Genomic DNA, 15,064 nt, shown 5'->3' with positions numbered 1-15,064 from the left:
AAAATGATCACAGTCACTAGACCCTTCCATGGAGAGGGATATCAGCCACTGGGCAGGCATTTGTGGGTAGTGCAAGGAATTGTATAAATAGTGAAATATTGGCCTTTTGGGAGGCTGCTTCCTTTCTCGATTCATGTCTTGACCAGACAGGAGACCAACCTGCCGATTGGAAAATTTTTCTTGGCGAAGGAGAGTCTCTAATAGGTCTCTTGCATTAGTTTAAATGGCTCCTTGACCATTTGCAGGCAGCTGGCATGTAAGCTGGAAATTCCTGTCCTGTGTGCTTTCAGTCCTTCCTCTGGAGCTTAAAAAGTTCAACTTGTCACTTTATGATTGGTCAAATGGAATTTTTTCCTTATTTAGCTCATGAAGGTTCCATATAATCAAAAGACCTAAAATAATCTCCCCTTAATTTTCCCTGTTCTAATAAATAGTCCTTGTTTATTTAGATTGTCCTCATAATTTCCAGAGATGTAGAGGAAAAGATTGCAAAGATGATTCTGGATAGGAGCGAAAGTAACAGGGTAGTTGTTATGGGGGACTTTAACTTCCCAAATATTGACTGGAAACGCTATAGTTCGAGTACTTTAGATGGGTCAGTTTTTGTCCAATGTGTGCAGGAGGGTTTCCTGACACAGTATGTAGATAGGCCAACAAGAGGCGAGGCCACATTGGATTTGGTACTGGGTAATGAACCAGGCCAGTGTTAGATTTGGAGGTAGGTGAGCACTTTGGTGATAGTGACCACAATTCGGTTACGTTTACTTTAGCGATGGAAAGGGATCGGTATATACCGCAGGGCAAGAGTTATAGCTGGGGGAAAGGCAATTATGAGGCGATGAGGCAAGATTTAGGATGCATAGGATAGAGAAGGAAACTGCAGGGGCTGGGCACAATTGAAATGTGGAGCTTGTTCAAGGAACAGCTACTGCGTGTCCTTGAGAAGTATGTACCTGTCAGGCAGGGAGGAAGTGGTCGAGCGAGGGAACAGTGGTTTACTAAAGAAGTTGAATCTCTTGTCAAGAGGAAGAAGGAGGCTTATGTAGAGATGAGGCGTGAAGGCTCAGTTAGGGCACTTGAGAGTTACAAGTTAGCCAGGAAGGACCTAAAGAGAGAGCTAAGAAGAGCCAGGAGGGGACATGAGAAGTCTTTAGCAGGTAGGATCAAGGAAAACCCTAAAGCTTTCTATAGGTATGTCAGGAATAAAAGAATGACTAGAGTAAGATTGGGGCCAGTCAAGGACAGAAGTGGGAAGTTGTGTGTGGAGTCCGAAGAGATAGGAGAGGTGCTAAATGAATATTTTTTGTCAGTATTCACACAGGAAAAAGACAATGTAGTCGAGGAGAATACTGAGATACAGTCTATTAGACTAGACGGGATTGAGGTTCATAAGGAGGAGGTGTTAGCAATTCTGGAAGGTGTGAAAATAGATAAGTCCCCTGGGCCGGATGGGATTTATCCTAGGATTCTCTGGGAAGCTAGAGAGGAGATTGCAGAGCCTTTGGCTTTGATCTTTATGTCGTCATTGTCTTCAGGAATAGTGCCAGAAGACTGGAGACTAGCAAATGTTGTCCCCTTGTTCAAGAAGGGGAGTAGAGACAACCCTGGTAATTATAGACCAGTGAGCCTTACTTCGGTTGTGGGTAAAGTGTTGGAAAGGATTATAAGAGATAGGATTTATAATCATCTAGAAAGGAATAATTTGATTAGGGATAGTCAACACGGTTTTGTGAAGGGTAGGTCGTGCCTCACAAACCTTTATTGAGTTCTTTTGAGAAGGTGACCAAACAGGTGGATGAGGGTAAAGCGGTTGATGTGGTGTATATGGATTTCAGTAAAGCGTTTGATAAGGTTCCCCATGGTAGGCTATTGCAGAAAATACGGAGGCATGGGATTGAGGGTGATTTAGCGGTTTGGATCAGAAATTGGCTAGCTGTAAGAAGACCGAGGGTGGTGATTGATGGGAAATGTTCATCCTGGAGTTCAGTTACTAGTGGTGTACCTCAAGGATCTGTTTTGGGGCCACTGCTGTTTGTCATTTTTATAAATGACCTGGATGAGGGCGTAGAAGGATGGGTTAGTAAATTTGCGGATGACACCAAAGTTGGTGGAGTTGTGGATAGTGCGGAAGGATGTTGCAGGTTACAGAGGGACATAGATAAGCTGCAGAGCTGGGCTGAGAGGTGGCAAATGGAGTTTAATGCGGAAAAGTGTGAGGTGATTCACTTTGGAAGGAGTAACAGGAATACAGAGTACTGGGCTAATGGTAAGATTCTTGGTAGTGTGGATGAGCAGAAAGATCTCGGTGTCCATGTGCATAGATCACTGAAAGTTGCCACCCAGGTTGATAGCGTTGTTAAGAAGGCGTACAGTATGTTAGGTTTTATTGGTAGAGGGATTGAGTTTCGGAGCCATGAGGTCACGTTGCAGCTGTACAAAACTCTGGTGCGGCCGCACTTGGAGTATTGCGTACAGTTCTGGTCACCGCATTATAGGAAGGACGTGGAAGCATTGGAAAGGGTGCAGAGGAGATTTACCAGGATGTTGCCCGGTATGGAGGGAAGGTCTTATGAGGAAAGGCTGAGGGTCTTGAGGCTGTTTTCGTTAGAGAGAAGAAGGTTAAGAGGTGACTTGATAGAGACATACAAGATGATCAGAGGATTGGATAGGGTGGACAGTGGGAGCCTTTTTCCTCGGATGGTGATGGCTAGCACGAGGGGACATAGCTTTAAATTGAGGGGTGATAGATATAGGACAGATGTCAGAGGTAGGCTCTTTACTCAGAGAGTAGTAAGGGCGTGGAATGCCTTGCCTGCAAAAATAGTAGACTCGCCAACTTTAAGGGCATTTAAATGGTCATTGGATAAACATATGGATGATAATGGAATAGTTTAGGTTAGATGGGCTTCAGATTGGTTTCACAGGTCGGCGCAACATCGAGGGCCGAAGGGCCTGTACTGCGCTGTAATGTTCTATGTTCTATAATTTCAGTGTTATGCCTTGGATATCAATATACTAGTTCAATTATATTCACTCTGTGTGTCCTTTATCCTATCGAAAGTTGAATGTTCAAAATTGGAAGTGTTTTTCTGACCAATGGGTCGTACAGGTTTAGCTGTCTCTTATGACCCTGTTTGTGTAAGGTATCATTTGCTCTTTTCTCTTTATGCTAATTTTCACTGTCTTCCTGTGAGATTTCTTGTTTTGGTATATGCTGAGATTCTTGGGAAATTTTAGTGCAATTTGTATAATACAGTGTTTCAGAAAATCTCAGACAATTGTAATTTACCCTTAGCGTATTATCATATCAATTAGATGCAATAAAATCCAGCTGAACTTGTCTTGATTGCTGATGTTTCAGACAAATGAATATTGATATCATTTTCCTTTTTTTTAATTTGTTTTGATGAAAAATAATTTTAAGGAATAATCAAACAACATATTTTTCTTTCATAGAGATTACTATTTGCCAAATTGTTTGGCCATTTAACATCAGCAAGACGAGCTAGAAAGTCTGAAGTTCCTCATTTTCGTCTCAAGAAGGTGCAAAATATTAAAATATGGCTCTCATTACGTTCGTATCTCAAGGTAAATCCAATTTATTAATGTAATTATGAGGTTAAATACATATGATCATTCTGCTAGACTTGCCCTGTAACAGGAGCCCTGTGGAATGCTTGAGGAAAGGCAAAACCTAAGTATGCCAGTTTGAAATCTCGGTTGGCCTTTTAAATGTTTAAGCTTTGCCTGCACTTTTAGGACCAACCAGGTTAGAGGTCCCAGGTCAGTATGAGAGACGTCTGTGTTGGGTGTTCCCACTTCTCTGGCACGTAAGGGGCTGAGTATTAGAACAGGAGTAGGCTATTTAGCCCCCTGAGTTTTCATCCACCATTTTAATGACATCATTGCTGATCTGTGACCTAACTTCACGTGTTACATTGAGGTTGATATGGTATGAAATGATAGCTGGAAATCTGCTATGCCAAGAGATTCAAACCAGGTGAGATACTGTTACTGCCAAAGATGGTGACCTTTTTTCAAAGTGAAATCCTGTTCTTGGTCCCTTTATCAGTGACTAAGGAGCACATGTTTAGCTTTTCTTGTGAGGTGAAAGCAGTGAGCCAGGTAGCCAGATATCAGGATGGCATGGGGCAAACTTTACTGTTTGTACAGGAGGCCAGATTCAGCTGTTTTAGTGCCAAATCAAAGAGAAAATTTGTCACAATATTTTGAAGGAACATAAACACTGCTCCCAATTTATAAAGGATTGTTTTTCTAAAAGTGAATCCTTGCATAGCCTAGTAATTTATCTTGAAACATTAAGCCATGAAGTATAAAAATGTACTTCTATGAGAAAATAGTCCTCATGACATTCCCCCATGCTGTTCCCATATCTGCTCAGTCTCTTAAATAAAACAAAGAACTGCAGATGCTGAAGATCTGAAACAAAAACAGAAATTTCTGGAGAAATTCAGCATGTCTGGCAGCATCTGTGGGGAGAAGACTGAGTTAATGTTTAGAATCTGGTCCAAAATGTTAGCTCTGCTTTCTCCCACGGATGATGCCAAGCCTGCTGAGTTTCTCCATCAGTTTCTGTTTTTACTCAGTCCTTTGGTGCACTCAGTCCTGTCAAGGGCACACTACAGGTTTAAAGATTACTGTTTTTGTAGCTAAATGTGAGCTATTCAATATTGGTCTTGCCTGCTGAACATTTGGGAAATAGTTCATTTATAATCTAAGTCCAATTTGTATGAATTTATTGGTGATGCCTGCTTTTAAATTGGCTGCAACAAAATAAAGAGCAGTTGGCACTAACTAGTGATCTTGGATTGCAAGAATTCAAAAGGGTCTCCATTAGTGTAGCAAAATACCAAATTACAGCTTCTGGTAATGATAGGTGTAATTGTGTTAATAAAACATGACTAGATAACCAGTCTTTAGCAACGAGGTCTCGACCACATACAAACTCCAGGAGTTCATCCTCCACAGCATTAGTGCAGATTAGATTTACTCTATGTATGTAAATTAACGTCACTCATTATTTCTGTATTAACCATATTAAACGTATCCCTAATTTCCTGATTTAAACTGTGCCCAACATCACTACTATTGTGCAGTGTTGATGAACAGCTTCCACCATTGTTTGCTGTCTCTTGCTGTTCCTCAGCAATGCCCAAACTCATTCTACATCTTGATCCTTTCATCTAAGATCCCTCTCTCAATAACTTACTGATCTTGAGCCTATTAAGAGCGCTATCTCATCTTTTCCTTTTTTTCTTTAACTTTCTTAAATGTCAGATACCCTTGGATGTTCAGTGCCCAATCTTGCTCACGCTGTAGCCGTGTCTTGATAATAGCAATTAAATCATGTCCCTTTCAATGTGCCTGTTCAAAATGTCAACCTTGTTGTGAATGCTGTGTGCATTCAGATATGTGCCTTTAATTCTGCCTTTTTAATATTATTCTACATTCAGATTCTAGTTGATGCTTGCCTTTGCTTTATCTGTCTTCTAATTTTGCCTTTTTCTTAGTGTTACCAGTTTTCCTTCCCTCCAAACTGAGCTCCCCCTCCGGTTTGCATCCCTTTGCCAGTCTAGATGAAACTGTCTCCAACAGCATCTCCCTGTCAGGATGTTAATCCTTGTGTTGTTAAGCTGTAATCTGTCTAATTCATACAGGTCTTACTTGCTTAATATTGGACAGTTAGAGGTTATGCATTCATTTTTAAGGAATTAATTACCTCAGTGAATTCAAGTTTCCTCACCTTCAGTTAATTGAATATTCCATTGTTGAAAGATTTAATAATGCTCTGTCTCCTTTGTTGGTCAGTAGAGACGTGATGGCCCAAATGGTCTCTTTCCATGTTGTGAATTCTTTCTGATTTCTATGAAAAGCAATTAATATTTTTGGTCGATTATATTTCATACAACACTGGAAATGATCAAGGAAAAGTAACACGAGAATAACATTTTCAATGATAATCCTACAGTTGATATTTAATAGCCATCCATCAAAGTGAGAGGCAAACATGGGTTTCCCATGGGTATTTTCACAAAATTGGAGGCAGAATTTTTTCCTGCGTGTAGAGATTCCTGCTAGACTACTAGAAGGGTCAGTGGGAAATGTAAGCCCATCAGCTCCGGATCCATTAATGCGCTGTGGTAATGGAGGCAGGACTTCTGCCCCTCACTCAAATACAAGTCACATCTTGGAGAGCTGCCAAACAATTAGCTCTGTAGTCTCCATACTGTTACTCGGAACAGTGGCCGCTGCTCGGACTACAATGTGCTAGAGACAGGATGCTGATAAATGTTGAAGGATGCTGCAGAAGAGACAGAAGAGTTGGCTGGGGTGAGGGTTGTTGTGTTTCTATTTAATAGTGCAGTGGCATATGCATTGACGAATTGCAACATAACAGTTTCTAAAAGCTGTGTGAGCTGCAATGAAAAACAAATTAAGCTGAGCCTGTACGTGTTAGCTGTGGCTCAGTTGATAGCAGTCTTCCCTCTGATTCAGAAGGCTGTGCGATTAAGTTGCTTCAAGTCTTGAATGCAAAAGTCAAATCAGTACTGTAGGATTGCTGCATTATTGGAGGTGCTGTCTTTCAGATAATACATTAAAATGCATTAAAATGTAATGGCAGGTGCCCTGTCTGCTTAATGTACTTATTCAAATGTCTTTTAAATGTTATAATAGTATCTGCATCCACCACTTCCTCTCTTCTACAACACTACCCAGGGCCCTACTATTAATTAAGTCCTGCCCTTGTTTGTTTTACCAAAATGCAATACTTTGCATTTATCCAGATTAAACTCCATCTGCTGCTCCTCAGCCCGATGACCCAATTGATCAAAATCTCTTTGTAATCTTAGATAATCTTCTTCACTGTCCACTATATCACTAATGTTGGTGTCAACTGCAGATTTACTAACCATGCCTCCTATATTCTAATCCAAATCATTTCTTTAAATGACAAGCAAAAGTGGACCCAGTACCGATCCCTTTGGAACATCGTTGGTCACAGGCCTCCAGTCTGAAAAACAATCCTTCATGACCACCCTCTTCCTGCTGTCAAGCCAATTTTGTGACAATTGGCAAGCTCACCCTGAATCCCACTCTTTATACTCTTCAAGAGATTCATTTGATCCCAGTCATCTATATCCAGTACACAATGCTTTCTTATTCTTGACTCGAACCTCAATATCTTTGTTCATCCATTGTTCCCTCCTCTTACAAGTCTTACCCTTCACTCCAGCAGGAACATAATGCCTCTAAATTCTCGTTACTACACTTTTAAAAGCCTTCCACTTGTCAGCCGTCCTTTTACCTGTGAACAGTCTACTCCAATCAACTTTTGAAAGTGCACTTGGGTCCTAGTCTCTCCTACCAATGGAAATATCTTCCCAACATCCACTCTGTCCAGGCCATTCAGTATTCTGTAAGTTTCAATTAGATACTCCATCATCCTTCTAAATTTCCATTGAGTATAGACCCAGAGTCCTCAAACATTCCTCACATGTTAAGCTTTTCATTCCTGGAACCATTCTCGTGAACCTCCTCTGAACCCGCTCCAGGGCCCAAAACTGTGCACAACACTCCAAATGCAGCCTGACCAGAAGTACATCCCTTCTTTTATATTCAAGTCCTCTCAAAATAAATGCTAAAATTGCATTTGCCTTCCTAACTACTGACTCGTCCTGCAAGTTTACATTGAGAGAATCCTGAACTAGAACTCCCAAGTCTCTTTGCACTTCAGCCTTCTGAATTTTCTCCCCATTTAGAAAATAGTCCATGCTTCTATTCTTCTTACCAAAGTGCATGACCTCTCACTTTCCCACGTTGTACTCCATCTGCCACTTCTTTGCCCACTCTCCTAACCTGTCCAAATCCTTCTGCAGCCTCCCCGTATCCTCCATACTACCTGTCCCTCTACCTATCTTTGTATCATTTGCAAACGTGGCAGAATGCCCTCAGTTCCTTCATCTAGATCATTAATGTATAAAGTGAAAAGTTGTGGTGCCAGCACTGATCCTTGTGGAACATCACTTGTCACCAGTTGCCATCCTGAGAAAGACCCTTTGAACCCCACTCTCTGCTTTCTGCCAGAAAGCCAATCTTCTATCCATGCTAGCACTTTGCCTCTCACATCATGGGCCCTCATCTTATTCCGCAGCCTCCTGTGCGGCACCTTGTCAAAGGCCTTCTTGAAGTCCAGATAGATAATATCCATTGGCTGTCCTTGGTCTAATCTGCTTGTTTCTTCCTCAAAGAATTCTAACAGATTTGTCAGGCATGACCTCCCCTTGATGAAGCCATGCTGACTTTGCCCTGTTTTACCATGCACTTCCAAGTATTCAGAAATCCCATCCTTCACAATCGACTGCAAAATCTTACCCACGACCGAGGTTAGGCTAATCGCTACAATTTTCAGCCTTCTGCTTTACTCCCTTTTTAAACAGGGGTGTCACTTCAGTGATTTCCCAGTCCTCTGAGACCCTCCCTGACTATAGCGATTCCGAAAGATCACCATTAATGCCTCCACCATCTCTTCAGCTATCTCCTTAAGACTCGGGATTGTAGTCCATCTGGTCCTGGTGATTTATCCACCTTCCAGGCATTCAGTTTTTCTAGCACCTTCACCTTGGTGATAGCCACCTTACTCATCTCTGCCCCCAACTCCCTTGATTTTTTTGTGATATTACTCATGTATTCCACTGTGAAGATTGACGCAAAGTAATTATTCAGTTCCTCAGCCATTTTCTTGTTCCCCACTACTATCTCTCCAGCATCATTTTCTATACATCTGAGGTCTCTCTATATTTGCTGCTCAATTTCCAGCTGACTGTTGGGAGGGGCCTATAATACAGTCCTATCAAGGTGATCATCATCCCTTTCTTATTTATAATTATTCATATAGTTTCACTGGATGATCCTTCAGAAATATCCTCTCTAATTACAGTAGTAATGTCTTCCTTAATCAAAAATGCCATCTCTCCCTCCTCTCTTTCCTTCCCTTCTGTAGCACTAAAACCTGGAACATTGAGCTGCCAGTCCTGTCCTTCCTTCAGCCAAGTTTTTCTAATAGTTGTGATGATCCAGAGCTATGTTCTCACATGTGCCCTTGAGTTCATCAGCCTTACCTGTACGACCCCTTGCATTGAAATAAATGCAGTTTAATTCTTCAGTTGCCTCATTCTCTGACTAGCTCTTGTCGGCCTTTTTAATTAACTTGCTCTTTTCTGTTTCAGAACCATCCTCATCTATTTTTCTATTCTTACTGCTGCTTAGGACCCCCACCCCTCAATTAGTTTAAAAGCTCCTGAAATAGAACGAACAAATCTCGTGCCTCACTAACTTAATTGAGTTTTTTTAAAGAAATAATGAAGAGAATTGATGAAGGAGGAGTGGTGGATATGATCCACATGGACTTCAGTGAGGTGTTTGACAAAGTTCCCCATGATAGACTGGTTAGCAAGGTTAGATCACATGAATACAGGGAGAACTAGCTATTGGATACAGAACTGGCATAAAGGTAGAAGACAGAGGGTGGTGGTGGAGGGTTGCTTTACAGACTGGAGGCCTGTACCCAGTGGTGTGCCACAAGGATTGGTGCTGGGTCCACTGCTTTTTTGTCATTTATACAAATGATTTGGATTTGAACATAGGAGATATGGTTAGCAAGTCTGCAGATGACACTAAAATTGGAGATATAGTGGACAGCGAAGAAAGTTACCTCAGAATATAACAGGATCTTGATCAGATGGGCCAATGGAGTTTAATTTATAAAACTGCGAGGTGCTGCATTTTGGAAAGACAAATCAGGGCAGGACTGATACAGTTAATGCTAAGGTACTGCGGAGTGTTACTGAATAACGAGACCTTGGAGGGCAGGTTCATAGTTCCTTGGAAATGGAGTCGCAGGTAGACAGGATAGTGAAGGTGGCTTTTATTGGTCAGTGCATTGTGTATAGCAGTTGGGAGGTTATGTTGCAGCTGTACAGGACGTTGGTTAGGCCACTTTTGGAATACTGCATTTAATCCTGGTTTCCCTCCTACAGGAAGGAAACTTGAAAGGGTTCAGAAAAGATTTATGGGGATGTTGCCAGGGATGGTGGGTTTGAGCTACAGGGAGAGGCTGAATAGGCCAGGTCTATTTTCCCTGCAGCATCAGAGGCTGAAGGGTGACCTTATAGACGTTTATAAAATCATAAGGGGCATGGATAGGGTAAATAGGTAAGGTCTTTTCCCTGGGGTGGGGAAGTACAAAACTAGAAGGCATGGGTTTAAGGTGAGAGGGGGAAGATATAAAAGGGACCTAAGGGGCAACTTTTTCACACAGAGGGTGGTGCGCATATGGAATGAGCTGCCAGAGGAAGTAGTGGAGGCTGGTATGATTACAACGTTTGAAAGGCATCTGAATGGGTATATGAATAGGAAGTGTTTAGAGAGATATGGGCCAAATGCTAGCAAATGGGACTAGATTTATATAGGATATCTAGTCAGCATGCACAAGTTGGACCGAAGGGTCTGTTTCTGCGCTGTATGTCTCTATGACTCTATGCTTAACACCATTCAGGATAAAGCAGCCTGCTTGTTGGTACTGCTCCACAAGCATCCACTTCCTCCACCATCCTCGCTCGGTAGCGGCAGTATGTACTGTGAAACAGCACTGCAGAAATGCACCGAAGATCCTTAGATAGCACCTTCCAAATCCACGACCATTTCCATTGAGAAGGACAAGGGCAGTGCAGCAGATCCATGCAAACACCACCACCCGCAGGTTCCCCTCCAAGCCACTCACTATCCTGACTTGGAAACATATTGCTATTCCTTTGCTGTCACTGGGTCAAAATCCTGGAATTCCCTCCCTTAGGGAATTGTGGCTCCACCACAGTAGGTGGACTGCAGCGGTTCAAGAAGGCAGCTCAGGACCACATTCCCAAGGGCAACTAGGGATGGGCAATAAATGCTGGCAGCCAGTGATGCCCACATCCCATGAATGAGAAAAATGAAAGAATATTTGTGAGTGTGTAATTGGTTTTGATTAATTAGAGGGGAAATCATACATATTTTTATTGTTTTAACCAATTCTACTTCATTGAATGGAAAGCTATATCAACCAGGTTTCTTTAATAATCACAAAATTATCAGTCTAATACAGAGAAAGCATATTGTTGCAAAAAAACAGGAGGCTGGAAGAACACAACAAGCCAGGAAGCTAAAATGTGTGGTTCCTTTAAGACTGTACTTTGAATTTTTTTAAAAAGAAGTATGACAGTGTATCTTGTAAGTGTCCATACTGTTGCCAATTATGTCAGTAGTGGAGGGAATGAATGTTTTAAGGCTAAGGTATGTTTCATGTTTGGTTCTAATGGATATGAATTCAGCATTGTCTGTTGTCAGACAAGATGATCTGTCAAATGTGTCTGTCATGGCTTGCACATGGTGTATTTTTAGTTTCATTGTGATGTAATGGATTTTCTTCTGTTAGGAACTTTGGATAAACTATTGCTATAAAAATGACAACTTGTAAAATGTGAAAATTTATACAATCACAATATTTGAGGATGTTCTGTAATTATAATTGTGTTAGTAGTTTTTGTAAGTTTTGAATATATTCTAGTTTTCTGGCCTTATTAATTTACCTTTTCATTCTTAATCAAGCAGTTGTGTGGCCAACTTTTTATTTAAAGAATTTCTTTAGTGTCTACTGTTATCTTGTTACCATGCCACTTTTCTCTTTGAAGACTGGGCCCTTCATATCATTTCTAAATACTAAAGAAATCACAACAGTCTTTAACAGAAAATTCTGTGACAATAATTACGATAGATCCATATTTTCAGCTAATTGATCATTTTAGAACGTCTTCCAGTTTCTGCAAATCATTGTTTATTGCATATATTTTTAATATCCATAAATTTTATTCCATGCCTGTAAACTGTTACACATTAAAAAATTGTTTTGTATATTTCAAGTTCCAATTCAGTTATTAATCTCTCCTGACAGAGACGAGGTCCACAGCGATCAGTAGATGTAATTGTTTCATCTGCATTCCTGTTGACTCTATCTGTAGTATTTATTTGTTGCGCACAGGTAAGAACATGTCTGACTACTTAATACTTTAATTTTAAGAATTTGTATGAGCTAAAACATTTTATTTGTTCAATATTTGCCTTTTGTTTCATCCATTGTTCTCTTGCTTCCGAAGAACACAGACTGTTAGCTATACAGCTATCCAAGGGTGAAACTGTTTTAATTTAGGTCACGTAAACCTCTGAACCTCTTGAAGATCTGAACAGAAAGGGAGGATCAGAAAATGTGAAAAGATAATTTCAGTTATCGACTCAGAAAATAGCAGAGGATAAGCTAAAGAGGAATTTGTGTTTCTGGAGGAAGATTGCTTCGCCTGTTCAGTGCCTGTGCTGACATTCACAGGAGGAAAGGGGGATTTCCCTTCCAACTGACTGCCAAAATTTGGGACAAGAGAATAAAGCAAAATGGGGCTGGGAGTTATTTGACTAAATGTTCATCTTAATTTTCCTCTATCCATGAAGAACTTTCAGATGACAGACCCACTTATCAAATACAGTTCTCTATTTTTAAATTTCTGCTGGTTACTTAGAATTAATGAATGGTTATAGTGCAGAGAGGCTATTTGGCACATGGAGACTGTGTGGGCTATCTGTAAGAACAGTTAGGCTAGGTCCACTCACCAGCTTTGACCCATTTCCCTGCAAATTATTATCTTCAGGTACGTACTTAAATTGCTTTTCAAAGCCACAATTGAATCTGCCTCTACTATCCTGTGCATTCCAGATCCTAACCACTCATTGCATTAAAGTAGTTTTCTCGTTAGTCTTTGGTTATCTTGTCAATCATTTTAAATCTCTGCCTAAGGGGGCAGTTTCTTTCTATTTATTTTGTGTATTCTGGTGATTTTGAATTCTTATCTAATTTCTTCTCAACCAGTTCTTCTCTGAGGAGAACAGCTTGAGATTTTCAAACTATCCTCATAGCTAAAATCCTTCATCCTTTGGACTATTCTCATAAAACCTTTCTGCACCATCCCTAAAGCCTTGTATCTTTTCTAAAGTGTAATGCCAGAATTGGGTATATTATTCCAATTGAGGCCAAATCAGCAATTTTATAAAGCTGCATCATCATACCTTTACTTTTGTTTTCTATAGCTCAATTAATAAAACACAGGATCCTGTATGCCTTTTTAACCATTTTTTCAATCTGCCCTGTCTCATTCAATGATTTGTGCACATATAGCCCTATTTCTGCAACCCTTTTAGAATTATACCCTTTAATTTATATTGCCTCTCCTCCAATATTTATACCAAATATATCATCATCACATTTTCCTTCATTAAATTTCCATGTTGCCCCATTCCTCCAGCCTATGTCCTCTGGAAGTCCATCACTATCCTGACCGACCATAAACTTTCACGTTTGTGCTGTCTGCAAAATTTGAAAGTGTATACTACACACATGAATTCAACTGATGAATATATTTGATTAATACCTTATCAAACATATCTGGTACTGACTCCTGAGGATCCCTAATGCACACCTTCTTTCAGTCCAGAGAAAACCATTTAATACTAGTCTTTGTCAGTGTTATTTCGATGTTGTCACAGTCCCTCTTATTCTATGTACCTCAGCTTTGCTGACCAGCAACGTTGTGATACTTCATCAAACGTCTTTTGGATGTCCATGTAAAAACAATTAACCGCATTACCCTCCATAATCCACTGTCTTTTCATTAAAAAAATTAAAAGTTCTAACAAAATTTTTCCTTATGAAAGTGTATGATCATTTCAACCTTAATTAGAGACATTAAATTTTCCTTACTACAGATACAGCTAGCCTGTAATTACCTGAATTAGCTTTATCAATGTTTTAAAAATGGATTCTACACTTGTTGCCTAGTGCACAACCATACTCAACAGAACCATGGAATAGAATTTTTAGACCTCGACAGTTTTATCCAGGCACTTTATCGTCATTTAACTCACTACAATAATAATTCCCTATATGTCCCTTTTATGCATCAAAATATTTGTTTATCTTGGTCTAAATCATTTCAGGATTCATCTTTTTGACATCCTTTAAACTGATTATCATCAATAAATTGACAATACTTTTGGATGTGCCGTTTTGCTTCTCAAATGTTTACTTATATATGTGTAAAACATATTGTTCTTTTAGTTTTTTTCCTCATATTCCCTTTCCTAATGCTGTTTTTTAATCTTTCTTCTTTTCTAATATTCTGCTTCATTTTTTTGTTTATAGAGTTCTTCTAGACCATATCTTTGCAACTTTAATTCGTCTCTATCCTTTTTATTTATTCATTGTATCCTTAGCCCAGTACTAGATTATTTTTAATGGAGTATACTTTTGTACTATCCAATACCTTTGCTAACATCAAACTGTATGATGCAGCTCCTTCCAGTTCACAGCAACTCAGCTGGATCACTCCTCATTATTCTAAACCCTGTCCTAGGCCAGTCTGGTGTTCTGTTTTTTGAATTGATTTTGTCTGTTTCTGGCAATCTTTACACCATATTCAGTAATGTTTTCAAAGGTGCTTGCTTACATTTAGCTTCATTACTCAGAAACACATCCAGCAATGCATCCATCACTGTAAACCACTGAAGTACTATAATTAAGACTAGTTCTTAATGAGAGCATGTGTTATTTATCATACTCGTCTTCACTGCTTTCCTGCAAGTAAAGAAACAATGTAGAAGGGCATGTGAAGACTACTGTGGTGCTTTCTACACAAAGTGATGGTAAGTTTTGTTATGATGTAAATGCAACTAGAGCATGTTATCTACTATTGATAAACATGTTAAAGTGCATTATTGCAAGATGTCTGTAAGCCCTGGAGATACCAATTGAATTTCTTGTCTTCAGTAGCCAAACGGATCAAAGCTTTATGCCTATACAGTGCCAAAAAGCTGGATCCACCTTTAAACTAAGATGATAACGCCTCACCCTGAAGAGTGTAGTTTGGGGCTTGTTCTAAACCTGCTGCTTTACATGTTGTAGAATTTT

The 15,064-nt window shown here is 39.9% G+C and overlaps 2 protein-coding genes across 4 annotated transcripts in view; both read left to right on the top strand.

Moving 5' to 3' along the window:
• Positions 1-15,064, top strand: part of LOC109913613 (guanine nucleotide-binding protein G(i) subunit alpha-1) — a 1,176,207-nt gene that overhangs the window by 252,549 nt on the left and 908,594 nt on the right. The window lies entirely within an intron of this gene.
• LOC109924964 (protein PHTF2) overlaps positions 1-15,064 on the top strand; it is a 78,690-nt gene that overhangs the window by 56,794 nt on the left and 6,832 nt on the right. For 2 of the 3 annotated variants that reach the window (XM_048610363.1, XM_048610365.1), the window contains 2 exons: positions 3,457-3,588; positions 12,008-12,094. In XM_048610363.1, the coding sequence (XP_048466320.1) occupies positions 3,457-3,588; positions 12,008-12,094 (219 nt within the window). The remainder of the gene's footprint in view (positions 1-3,456; positions 3,589-12,007; positions 12,095-15,064) is intronic. The other variant, XM_048610364.1, reaches the window with a different exon arrangement.

This window comes from Rhincodon typus, chromosome 22, assembly GCF_021869965.1.
Source record: "Rhincodon typus isolate 14 chromosome 22, sRhiTyp1.1, whole genome shotgun sequence".
NCBI lineage: Eukaryota > Metazoa > Chordata > Chondrichthyes > Orectolobiformes > Rhincodontidae > Rhincodon > Rhincodon typus.
Note: the sequence above shows the minus strand (reverse complement) of the source record. Positions and strands in the feature narration are given on the sequence as shown.